Source organism: Callorhinus ursinus, unplaced genomic scaffold, assembly GCF_003265705.2.
Source record: "Callorhinus ursinus isolate GAN/ISIS: 27379988/994484 unplaced genomic scaffold, GSC_fseal_2.0 scaffold86, whole genome shotgun sequence".
Lineage (NCBI taxonomy): Eukaryota > Metazoa > Chordata > Mammalia > Carnivora > Otariidae > Callorhinus > Callorhinus ursinus.
The window spans coordinates 1622754-1635872 of record NW_027397148.1 but is presented as its reverse complement, the minus strand read 5'-3'; the positions used below and the strand labels follow the sequence as shown (position 1 = coordinate 1635872).

Here is a 13119-nt window from a genome sequence, read left to right as displayed (position 1 = left end):
TTAACTACAAGGAAACTAAGTTATTTTCATATTACTTTACATGCTCTTGATTTGTGGGGCTTCTTGAATTGGTGGCATAGTATTTTCCATGGTTTTGGAAAATTCTTAGTTTGTATTAACTAATATGTATTAACTACATTAGCTATTACCTTCATATGTATTAATTCTTAGTATTCAAATATTTCTTCCATCCTCCCTTTTCCTTGCCCTCCTTTTAGGATTTTAATTAAATATACTGCCTTTGTATCTGACCCTTTTTTTTTAATTTCTTTTTTTTAAAGATTTTATTTATTTATTTGAGAGAGAGAATGAGAGAGAGAGAGAGAGCACATGAGAGGGGGGAGGGTCAGAGGGAGAAGTAGACTCCCCACCAAGCAGGGAGCCTGATGCGGGACTCGATCCTGGGACTCCAGGATCATGACCTGAGCTGAAGGCAGTCGCTTAACCAACTGAGCCACCCAGGTGCCCTGTATCTGACCCTTTATTCTGTACTCTATTCTTTTTGTGTCTCTATACTTCATTCTCAGTATTTTCTACTGATGATACTCCATTTCATTCTTTTTCTCTTCAGCTCTGTCTAGTCTGTTCACTAAACTTTTATTTCAGTTACTTTATTTTTTTGGTTCTAAATTTCCATTTGGTTCTTTTTATATGTTTTCCAGTTTTCTGCTCAAAGTTTCAATCCCGACTCTTGGGATCTTGAACATAAATTAAAAGTCAATCTGACAACTCTATTATCTGGATTCCCTGTATAGAATCATTAATACTATTGCTAGAATCCAAATAAATTTTCTGAAGTTTTCATTAAACACATAAGACCTTGTTATATATTTTCAACAAAACTTGAAAATATCTGCAAACTTTGTCTAGATAGATGTGATTAGAAAAAAAAGACAACCTACAATACTTTCTAACATTTTGAAACATTTTCATTTTTTTGTCAAATAAGTTAGCATCTGTATTTTTGAATGCACCAACTAGGAGAAAAAATTTTATTTATTTTTTAAGTAGGCTCCACGCCCAGCTTGGAGCTTGAACTCACAACCCTGAGATCAAGACCTAAGCTGAGATCAAGAGTTGGACACTTAACTGACTGAGCCACCCAGGTGCTATGAAAAAATTTTATTTGATATCACATCAAAGATGTATGCCAGTAACTCAGAAATTCTATATATTATCCACCGATTTTTTTACCCTAATTAGTATCAAAATACTATACAGACTAACAATTAACTGAGAATAGAGGTTTTGCTTAAATTCTATATTCCAAAGCATTTAGCAATCCATCACCATTTGCTTAGAAACATTTAATTGCAATGTTTGTAAACTCAATCATCCCAGAAAAGAAAATGGCATAATCAAAATGGTATCTTCTCAAATGTTTAGAATTAATCACATTACAGTCCTTTGTTGATAATATTAGACTACAGGATTTCCCCATAATTTATTGTCAACTGTTGAAATACAAATGTTTTTAAAAATGTTCAGTTCACAAAGCTTAGAATTTTATTTGCAAAACCTAAGTAAAATATCATTTTAAACTATAACTAAAATGTTTTGCCCAATGAATGTAATCATATATTTATCATAAGAAATCAACAACTAAACAAAGAAAAAACTGTATAAAAAACATCTTCACTAAATTTAGCATCATATAGTTAGAAAAAGTTACTAAATTTTTGCCTAAATCAGAAAAAACAAATTAGTATGTTCCCAGCAAATTTCAAAACTTAAGGAACACAACATTCTGAAGTACAGAGAACTGCAGTTTCCTTCCTTGGAGTCTTTCTAATTTGACTGATGAACACTGTTCACCCAACTAACCCATATTCACAGGATCTTAATTCAGTAATGACAAGCTCAAACAAACATTTTGCCTTCACTTGTATATGCTCCATTAAACCTATGCCACCTTCATACATAAATGAAAATAATAGATTGATCCTGTATCAGCTATTTGGTTTTTTTTAAGAAATTTATTTATTTGAGAGAGTGAGAGAGAATGTGAGCAAGAGTAAGTGCAGGGAGGGCCAGAGGGAGAGAGAAACTTTAGCAGATTCCCCCCTGAGCACAGAGCCCAACTTGGGGCTCCATCTCATGACCCTCAGATCATGACCTGAGTTGAAACCAAAAGTCAGTTTCTTAACCAACTGTGCCACCCAAGCACCCCTGTATCAGCTATTTGTAATACATGTACATTGTTTAAATGAAGACAAACTGCACTGGGCTAACCTAGTTTGGCATAATAAAATTAAATTCATAAAGCTTGTTTCTATTTTAAATCACATTCTACAGTACTACTCTTTTCTTAAACTTTTCCCCTGAGGAGTTTTCAAAATTGTATGCAAATTCTGACATTACACGGCAAACGAAAAACCTGCTAGCTTTTTATAAGCAGGGCTTATTGTGTGTAAACTTTATGCTTATATTTGCAGAAACATGCCACATTTTGTTTTAAATTATGAATTAACACTGAAAGCATAACTTGTAAGACTACTCATGGCCAATAACATACTTAATATACTAAAATTTTTAAATCTTTATTATATAAATGGTAAACAATAAGAGGAATGGAATTTCTGAAGCTAAATGGTTTACCCTGAATCACAACACCACTAATATACTATTTCAAATTACCAGTTTCTTTCATTCTTTATCCATATATCACTATATGCAGAACTTCATGGTCTCTTTTCTATTTTAAAGCAGAAATTTTCCATATTGCTAAATAACTCAGAGCATTATAATTTTAGAGACTATGTAACAGTCCATCTAGTTGGTAATCATTTCTTTGCCATTTATTTCATTTTAGAATAGTGTAAATAATGCTGCAAAACACATCTTCAATGTATCCATGTAACATTTTCTTCTTTTAAAAGTTATCTCTTTGTACAGACTCTTAACTATGGACAACAAACTGATGGTTACCAGATTAGGTGGGTGGGGGTATGGGTGAAAATAGATAATGGGGATTAAGGAGTGCACTTGTTGTTATGAGCAGATGTTGTATGGAAGTGTTGAATCACTATACTGTACACATGAAACTAATATTACAATGTATGTTAACTAAATGGAATTTAAGTAAAAATTTTAACAAATAATTGTTTTGTACAAAGAACAGATAGGTAGTTGGCAGAGGTAGGGGTGTGTGGGGGGCATGGGCAATATGGGTGAAGGAAGTCAAAAGACACAAACTTACCATTATAAAATAAGTCCTGAGGATGTAATATACAGCATAGTGACCATAGTTAATAATACTGTATTGTACATTTGAAAGTTGCTGAAAGAGTAAATTTTAAAAGTTCTCATCACAGGAAAAAAATGTGTAACTATGTATGCTGATGGATGTTAACTAGACTTATTATGAAAATCATTTTACAATATATACATATTTCAAATCATTAAGTTGTACACCTAAAACTAACATAATATGTCAATTATATCTCAATTTAAAAATTTTCTTTTTCTTTCTTTTTTTTTTTTTACTGGCTGCTTGGAGTTTTTTTTCCACTTGGTGCAAGGTACACAGTTACAAGGTATCAGGAAAGTTTGTGGCTTGGATAATAAAAGAGTGGGGTTCTATCAACTTCTTTTTTGGTGTTTTGCTATATTGATATAAAAGAGCCCAACTGCTTCTGCTTGCTGCAACCTACCTAGTCTAATGGGAGGGGAGGGGAGGGGTGGGGTTCTGATGAGCCTAGTGCCTTTTGAAGCCTGGTGTTGGCCACTCAAGATTGGAGCCCAGTGTTGGCTTTGCCAGGCTGGCCACCAGGCTGCTTCCTCATGGCTTCCAGAGCTAAATCACAGGTGATTGTCCTGCTGGAGGCCTGGGAAGAGTCCAAGGATTCTGGGGACTCCAACACTGTAGCCATGAACGAGAGAGTAGACTTGTGGGAAAAGAAGCTTGCCTACCAGTGACCAGGTTGGCCTTGGGGAGACCTGCGTGGTGAGGAATGCCTTCCACAGGACAGTCTGCACTTCTGCTGGAACTGTTACTGGAAGTGGAACCCAGGTGGTGCCAGTAATAGTCATGGGTGGCCATGAGCAAGAGCCACTGGAGGGGTTGGCTGCCATGGTGTCGCTTGTGGGCTGGTGGAAACCTTGGTAGCGACCCCTTCCATGCCCAGGCATGGGATCACAGGTGGGGGGATGGGGACACTAGGCCACAAAGCCCATGTGCCGAGGAGACCACCAAAGGCCACTCCATAACCCAAACACACATGGGGTGCACATGCGCAGTTGCATCCGCTTGTATCGGGGTGCCGTGCTACTAAAAACTTACCTCTTTGAGAAATTTCTATCATTGGTATTACTATCACAAAGGATTATTCTGGACACTTTTACATATTTTAATTTTTTATATGAAAAAACTTCAAAACAAAACTAGGTGAATCTTATATGAATTGGCATGTACCCATCACCCAACTTTAATAATGATCCATTCGTGGCCAATCTTAATCTACTTCCTCACCTGCTCAGCCCTACCCACCAGGGTAGCAAATCCCAGATAGCTGAGTTTCATACGTTCTTTAAAAAATAACTATTATCGTATTAAAAATATGAGTAATTTCTGCAGCACCTGGCTGGCTTCGTCAGTGGAGTATGCAACTCATGATCTCAGGGTTGTGAGTTCCAGCCCCACCTTCAGTGTAGAGATTACTTAAAAATAAAAAAAGAATGTATTTTAAGATTTATTTATTTATTTTAGTGGGGAGGGGACAGAGGGAGAGACCCAAGCATACTCCACACTTAGCACTGGGGCTCCATCTCATGACCTTGAGATCAGACCTGAGCCAAAACCAAGAGTCTGACACCTAACCAACTACTCCATCCAGGTGCCCCAAAATTTTACAAAAATATATGAGTAATTTCTAGTATCATCAAGTATAACATAAAAGGCAAAATTTTCCTGATTACCTCAAATATGTACACACATTTTTACAATTTATTTCTTTTAACTGGAATCTGTATAATGTCCACATGCTGCAACTGGATGCTATCTAACAAGTTTCTTTTAATCTAAGTTTTTCTTCTCTCTCCCTCCATTTTTCTTGAATTTATTTATTGAAGAAATTACATGATTTGTCCTACAGAGTTTCCCACAATCTCGATTTTGCAGATTGCATCCTTATGGTGTTATTTAAAATGTTTCTATATCCTCTGGATTTCCTGAAAATTGGTAGTTAGATCTGGAGCCTTGACCAGATTGAAGATCGGGTTTTTTTTGTTTGCTTATTTGGCAAGAATACTTCCTAAGTGATGTAAACTTCCATCAAGGAGGCACATAAAGTCTTTTGGTCTCTTTTGATGACACAATGATTACTGCTATTCTTTCTTTGGAAACAGAATATTACCATTTTGCAATTCCTATCATTCCATTTTCATGTATTAGCTGGAATACTTTTATAAAAAGAAACTTGTACAAAACTAATTGGTTACCCTAAGGTGCTGGTTCGTATGGAAAAGGCAGGATGAATATGCTTTCCATTTACTTGCCAATTCTTGAAATAAGTTGGTTCCCTAACAACAGCCTCTAAAGGTAACCAATGAGAGTTTTACTATCATTTATGTGTTCATGGAAATCAGAATATTTGATATGTTTTTTAATCCATTGCAGCTATTATTCTTACTAATGATCAAATTCTTCCATCTTTGACCAATGGGAACCTCTTTGAGTTGGCTTCTGAGTCCTTTTTATACAATTTAGTAACCCTGAGTAGTCTGTTTCCTGGTATAACAGGTTGTTCCAGGCTATTTTATACATTGCATTCCTAGATCTGGAATTAGCCATTCCTCTAAGGAATCCTGGGATTCTTTTAGCGGGGAGTGATACTTAGAGACTCCCCCATTAATGAACATCAGGATGTTCCTAGCCTTTGCTATTATACATTGTGAACAGTTTCAAACATTTTAATATACTGTCAAATTATTTTATATAAGGGCTATGAAAATTTACACTGCAGCTATCAATTATTAAGTGAAAAACTTTACCATTAATTTCAGATATCAACAAAAGTAAATTCTTGCTTGCAAAAGAGTTGCATATGGTATTGCTTTATATGCATTCCCCAATTATTAGGGGGACTGGATTTTATAAGAGCACCAGAATCCACCAGGCTGAGTTCATTGCTTCTCTCTGTGCTCCCTGAGCATCTCATGTACATTTTGGACCACCACTTTGGTATGTTCAGAATGTTCATGAGGGTACTATATCTAGAAGGACATCCTCTACATAACAGACATTGCAAATTTCTATTTATTATAACAATTTTCTTAAAGATGGAAGTAAAGTATCTTGAAGCAGGAATATCTATTGCTAATCGCTAATTTGCACAAGAGTAGTGTACGGGCTAGTATGTTCCTCCACACCTGGTCTATAATACTTATTTCACAGGGGTTCACTTAACCCTAGTTAATCTCAGCAACCTAAGTGCTGATAGAGCACTCTGCACAAAGAAGGTACACTAAATGCTTAATGAATATTTCAAAAGGTAAATGAGTGTGTAAATAAACTGAGAACTTTACATTCATTTCAAATGAAGAACGTTGTTCATATACTATTCTCATTAATTTCAGTCATTTCTCAGACACTTTTTCTAGGTTCTACACTTTTTTTTTAACTTGTCCTTTCTATCCACTGTTTCAAGTCTTACTCTTTCATCATCCCTAACCCCATCTCTTCGATCTTCCATTCCTGCACACTTCGCACTCCATCATCACCACTTTTTCCTTCACATCTACAATCTTTTCCTTTTGACTCATGTTAATTGAATGAACAGTTTCCAGAATGTATTTACAGATAAAAAAGTAATTTTTTAAAAAAGATTTATTTATTATTTGAGAGAGAAAAGGCGAGAGACCAAGAGCTCATGCACAGTGGGGAGGGGCAGAAGAAGAGAGAATCTCAAGCAGACTCTCTCTGAGGGCGCTGAGCCTGACTGGGGGGGTGGTGGTGCTCAATCTCACGACCCTGAGATTGTGACTTGAGCCAAAATCAAGAGTTGAACACTTAACCAACTGAGCCACCCAGGCATCCCAAGAAAATAATTTTTTAAAATGATCTTTCCTTAATGCTTCTTGAAAGTATTACTTGGTTATATATGTTTCTCAAAAAAATACTTAAAGGAAAATGTTTTAGGTGTTATATTTTTAAGAGAAGAACATATTTCTATCTCTGACATAAATCTGTGACTACAATTCATTCTGATTTATATGCAATGGCAAAAAGCCGTGAAATGAGTCATAAAACATTATATGTATGTGTTTATGCTTTATTTGTTTATATTGTTTTTCTCCATTTCAATTAAAAGCTGTAAAGGTAGGGACCATTTGTATATTGTTTGGTACTATGTCCCTAGCACCTAGAAAAATGCCTGGCATATAGTAAGCGCTATTAAATTTTTATTCATGATAAGAACTATATTAGATACTTTATATTGATTATATTATCTAATTTCATATGCAAAAATTCAATCAGGCAGATATTGTTCTCACTTTACAAAAGAATAAGGATCATAGGATTAAATAATCCAGGGCAACAACAGTTGGTACAAAAATGGCAAAACCAGGCCTACCAGAGTATAAGCCTCTGAATTTGACCACCATGTACCCTTCTTCTTCTCCCTTACTCCGTCCTGCGAAGCTGGAGAAGGTTCTCTGAGCCTTAGTTCTTCCATGTGTAAAATGGGTATAAAAATGCCTTCCCAATCTATCTCACAGTGTTACCATAAGGCTCAGAGAACAACAAATGTGAGACACTTTTCAAATAATATCATGTTAAAACATAAATTAAAAATATTAGTAGAATAAGAATGACTATTCAGGGCAGAAGTTACACACTAAAGAGGTCTTGTTCACTAAGAAATAAAAACAAGCTATCTCCAAGTTCCTAAATATTCTATTATTTATATTATTCAAATGTAGTTTCATATTTCCACTTCAAACAAGGAGAAAGCAGCTATATTCCTTCAGTTAATTCTTGTCTTCTCTTCCAACAAGAAGTCAGTTTACTAACTGAAGATTTCAACCCACTAATCAAACCACAACTATATATATCCCTATATGGCCATGAATAATGGGTTTTATGATATGTAAACACCCTTTTAATTATTTTTCATATTATGAAAGTAGTAAGATAGGTAGGAGTCCAGACGTAGTAGCTCAAATTAAAAAATAATAAAATGAAATGAAAGTTACCAGTTCAAACTGATGACTGTCCAAGAATTTTTGTTTTATAAGTTAACATATTCAATGTCATTGAATAAGAATTGTAAGATTCCAATAAATCTCTAGCCCTCATCTATATCTGTAGCATAAGAGAACAATCTGGCTATGACATCTATCATTCTACTGGTCAGGTGGGTATTCTCCTCTTTATTCACCACCTCCCTGTTCACTGCCCCCTACATACTCCCTACCAAAAAACTTTTTAAAGACATAAGTAGGTTTATGTCTAAATGGAAAATCTTTTACTTTTCACTTTTATCATTATCATTGGTCTACAATGGAACAAATAAGTCATTTGTGGACTGTAGAAAGTTTTATCTTGCCTTAAATGTAGATATATTTCAAAATATTCTTTAACATCTAGAAAATATAAAATGAATAAAATGTGTGAAATTCCAATTTGTACATATATGAGGATTTTACCTGCATACACTGTTGATTTAAAAAGTACTGCAAGTATTAAAAGAGCTGAAGAATGTATCTGAATTTCATAAGCATCATAACTGTAGAGTCCTGTTCTAGAGTTCTCAGGAAATTTATTATCTAAGAAGGGACAAGATGCAGGGTATGCTGTAGTACACCTGAAAAGTACTGTCTTCAAAGTTTCCTCTCTATTCCTGTCTCTGGGATGCTTTTAAAAAAGCTGGAAAATAAGTGATATATAACCAATACTGCTTACAGAATCTAGTAAACATCATATGTAAATAACTCTAAACAGAATGCTCTTTTAAGACTAAGGTGACAAATCTTAATTTTAATCTCTGTGGATTTAGCATTATGTCCTTCAAGTACACAGAAAGTTTAAGGAGAAAATTTCAATTCAAGCTATAAAACTCATTTCATTACATATAAATTTCACGAAGTAGGTCAAGAAAACAAGCTAAGACAATTAGCTGTGATATTTCAGATGCAGAATCTTCATATAAATTAGTGGATCACAGTTGTTATTTACTCCATAAAAAGGAAAATGCAGAAGTCAACTGAAGACATCATGCTCAGTTAAGTTGTTGTAGAATATGTAATATTAAGGAGTATATAATATCTAAAAGTGGTTTTTTGAGAGTTATAATTCAATCACAAATGGCTATGTTGAGGTTATGAAAAATCACAAAACCAGGAATATTTTAGTTCCTTATTCCTTTCACTAATAGCTGAAGATCTATGAACTATTATCAAATGCTGAATTCCCATTTACTTTTTTTTTCAGTTTGTAACTTATTTTTTCCCATATGCTTTTTTTTAAAGTTTTTATTTAAAATCCACTTAGTTAACATACAGTGTATACTAGTTTCAGGTGTACAATTTAGTGATTCAACTCTTTCATACAACACCTGGTGCTCATCACAACACCTGCACTCCTCAATTCCCATCACCTATTTTCACCCCCCCCCACCCCCTTCCCTCTGGTAACCACCAGTTTGTTCTCTACAATTAAAAGTCTAAAGTGAACACTACATCAAAAACTAATGATGTAATGTACGGTGATTAACATAACATAATAAAATAAAAAAAGTCTAAAGTGAAATAAAAACTCTTAAAAAAAAAGTACTGGGGCACCTGGGTGGTTCAGTTGGTTAAGCATCTGCCTTCAGTTCAGGTCATGATCCCAGGGTCCTGGGATCGAGCCACTCTTCAGGCTCCCTGCTCAGTGGGAAGCCTGCTTCTCCCTCTCCCACTCCCTCTGCTTGTGTTCCCTCTCTCACTGTGTGTCTCTCTCTCTGTCAAAATAAATAAATAAAATCTTAAAAAAAAAAACAAAAAACAAGTACTATGTCAATTGCCTCTTTACCTTCATGACATCTCTATATGACCGGATGGCTGAGACTTTTCTCTTTTCATCTTCTTCATCTTCCAGGCCTTCATCTGCAGCCTCATAGCCTTCATCGTTACTGCCATCAGCTTCCACCGTATTGGCCATGTGATCAATGAGCTGCTCCAAGGGGGGGCTTAACTCCCTTTCTTCATTCTCCTTCAAACCATAGTCCAGTGCTTTATAAATAACAATTCCCAGAGATTCAATAACCTAGGGACATTAAAGAAGGTGATTAAAGGAGATGACTAAACAGCTTTACAGAACTAAATGTAAGACATAAAATAGTATGACACTTAAGCCAGGTTTAATCTATTCCATTTCAGAAACAGGTGACAAATTAGCTTTGAGGAGGTATTTAAAAGTCTCACCTATGCATTAAAACAAAAAAATCCCAGGTGGAAATTTTTGGGTGATTTCTTCAAACCAGTATATAACAATACATGAACTCTTTTTGTTTTCTTAGATTAATACTATATACTAAAATCTATATTATCCATTCATATAAAATACTAACCACGTTAATTTTCCAAGTTTCCAAAAGATATTTCTGAGATCAGATAGAGCTATCAAAGAACTCTTACCCCGGTGTTTATCAAAGTCGATTTCAAAGAAATACCAGGGATCTGAGAGACTGAAAACTCAGTTACTAGTAGCAACTAACTTAAGCTTAAGCAACAACAACAAATAAATCTACTTATATATAGATACACACTGCTCACTGAGTTCCATTTAATTATTGGAAACATATCTCTCATGTGATGCAAACAAATGAAAGACTTTTTCAAACTCTGATTTCAATGTGGTGCATAGATAATCCTCCCTACCCCCACAACTCCACCAATAGTACCTCATGAAATATGAACCTGATTTAGGAACACCGGGTATATATCACTGTCTAGTATCCCCCTCACAAATGCTCCAGACTTTTGCCAATATAGGGAATTCTACTTTATTCCTCAACATAGCCTTTCTTTTCTACTCAGAAAAATCACATATAAACAGCCCTTCTGTTTTATTTTGCAATGTTAATGGCTCATTTCACCTTAACTATTTTGTGGGGAAGAACACAGGCAATGAAGCCAAAGATTTAGGATTAAATGCTGACTTTTGGGGTGCCTGGGTGGCTCAGTCAGTTAAGTGTCTGCCTTCAGCTCAGGTCGTGATCCCTGGGAGCCTGCTCCCTCTTCCTTTGCCCCTCCCTGCCCCCCCAGCTCTTGCTCTCTTGCCACCCCCCTGGCTATCTCTCTCTCTCTCAAATAAATAAATAAAATCTTTAAAAAAAATAATAAATGCTGACTTTTATCATTAATCATTTAGTATTAAATCCTGACTTTTACCACTAACCATTTGACTCAGGACAAATTATTTATTTTAGTCATGATTTTTCTTATCTGTAAAATGAGTGTCAATGATTATCTACATCTCATGAGATTTTAAGACTAAATGACATTCACATGAATGGAAGTACCTAGTATAGTATCTGACTTACAATAGGTAGAGAGGAAATGTTATCTCCCTCTCTTGCCTGCCCCTAGGTCTCTTTTTTCCAATGCTTATTCAGGTACCCCCCCCCCAGTAAACAAACAAACAGATCTATCCTTTTCTTTATCCTACTTATAGCCAATGCTGTCTTTTTCTAAAAAAGTTGTTTAGGTGGTATCAAAGAAAAGGAAAAGTCAGAAGTTTTAAAGACAAACACAATAGTTATTGTCATCATATACACTATAGTCCTTAAAAGCATTCAGGGCATTCACTCAAAAAATCTCCACAAACTGGGTGATAGACATTAGGGAGGGTATGTGCTATGGTGAGCGCTGTGAATTGTGCAAGACTGTTGAATCACAGAGCTGTATCTCTGAAACAAATAATGCAATATATGTTAAGAAAAAGAAGAAGAAGATAGGAGGGGAAGAATGAAGGGGGGGAAATCGGAGGGGGAGACAAACCATGAGAGACGATGGACTCTGAAAAACAAACTGAGGGTTCTAGAGGGGAGGGGGGTGGGGGGATGGGTTAGCCTGGTGATGGGTATTAAAGAGGGCACGTTCTGCATGGAGCACTGGGTGTTATACACAAACAATGAATCATGGAACACTACATCAAAAACTAATGATGTAATGTACAGTGATTAACACAACAATAAAAATTAACAAAAAAACAAAAAAAAAGAAAAAAAGTGCCCCCCCAAAAATCTCCACAAAATCTGAAATCTGTCTTATCAAGTGAAATAATATTTTCTCAACACAAGTTTCAAAATGAATAAAAGACTTAAAATTCAACTTCTGATTTTTAAACAATACTGGTTTTTTACTATTTCTCACTGAAAATACAGAATATTTTCATTGATTTGTATAGTCTGACTTGGAACTCTAATCCCTATTTTCAAAGTTGAAAGGAAACAAAAGAAAAAATAAACAATCAGGACCACATCAAAATAAAAAGCTTTTGCACTGTGAAGGAAATAATCAACAAAGCAAAAAGACAACCTACTTTAGATATTAGATATTTGCAAATGGGATATCCAATAAGGGGTTAATATCCAAAAGATATAAAGAACTTCTACAACTCCACATCAAAAAACGGGCAGAGGACCTGAATAGACATTTTTCCAAAGAAGACATACAAATGGCCAACAGATACATGAAAAAAATGTTCAATATCACTAATTATCAGGGAAATGCAAATCAAACCCACAATGAGATATCACCTGGCAGAATGTCTAAAATAAAAAAGACAAGAAATCACAAGTGTTGGTGAGGATACAGAGAAAAAGGAACCCTCATGCACTGTTCGTAGAATGTAAATTGGTACACCCACTGTGGAAAACTGTATGGAGTTTCATCAGAAAATTAAAAATAGAATTACCATACAATCCAGTTATTCCACTCTTGCATACTGACCCAAAGAAAACAAAAACACTAATTCAAAAGGATATATGTACCCTTATTTTTATTGCAGAGTTATATACAATAGCCAAGATATGGAAGCAACCTAAGTCCACTGATAGACAAATAGAGAAGGAAGATGTCTCTCACACACACACACACACACACACACACACACACACACACACACACACA

The 13119-nt window shown here is 35.2% G+C and overlaps 1 protein-coding gene across 8 annotated transcripts in view; it reads right to left on the bottom strand.

Moving 5' to 3' along the window:
* SPIRE1 (spire type actin nucleation factor 1) overlaps positions 1 to 13119 on the bottom strand; it is a 225816-nt gene that overhangs the window by 128532 nt on the left and 84165 nt on the right. For all 8 annotated transcript variants that reach the window (XM_025865189.2, XM_025865190.2, XM_073888012.1 and 5 more), the window contains one exon: positions 10016 to 10249. In XM_025865189.2, coding sequence (XP_025720974.1) covers positions 10016 to 10249 — 234 coding nt within the window. The remainder of the gene's footprint in view (positions 1 to 10015; positions 10250 to 13119) is intronic.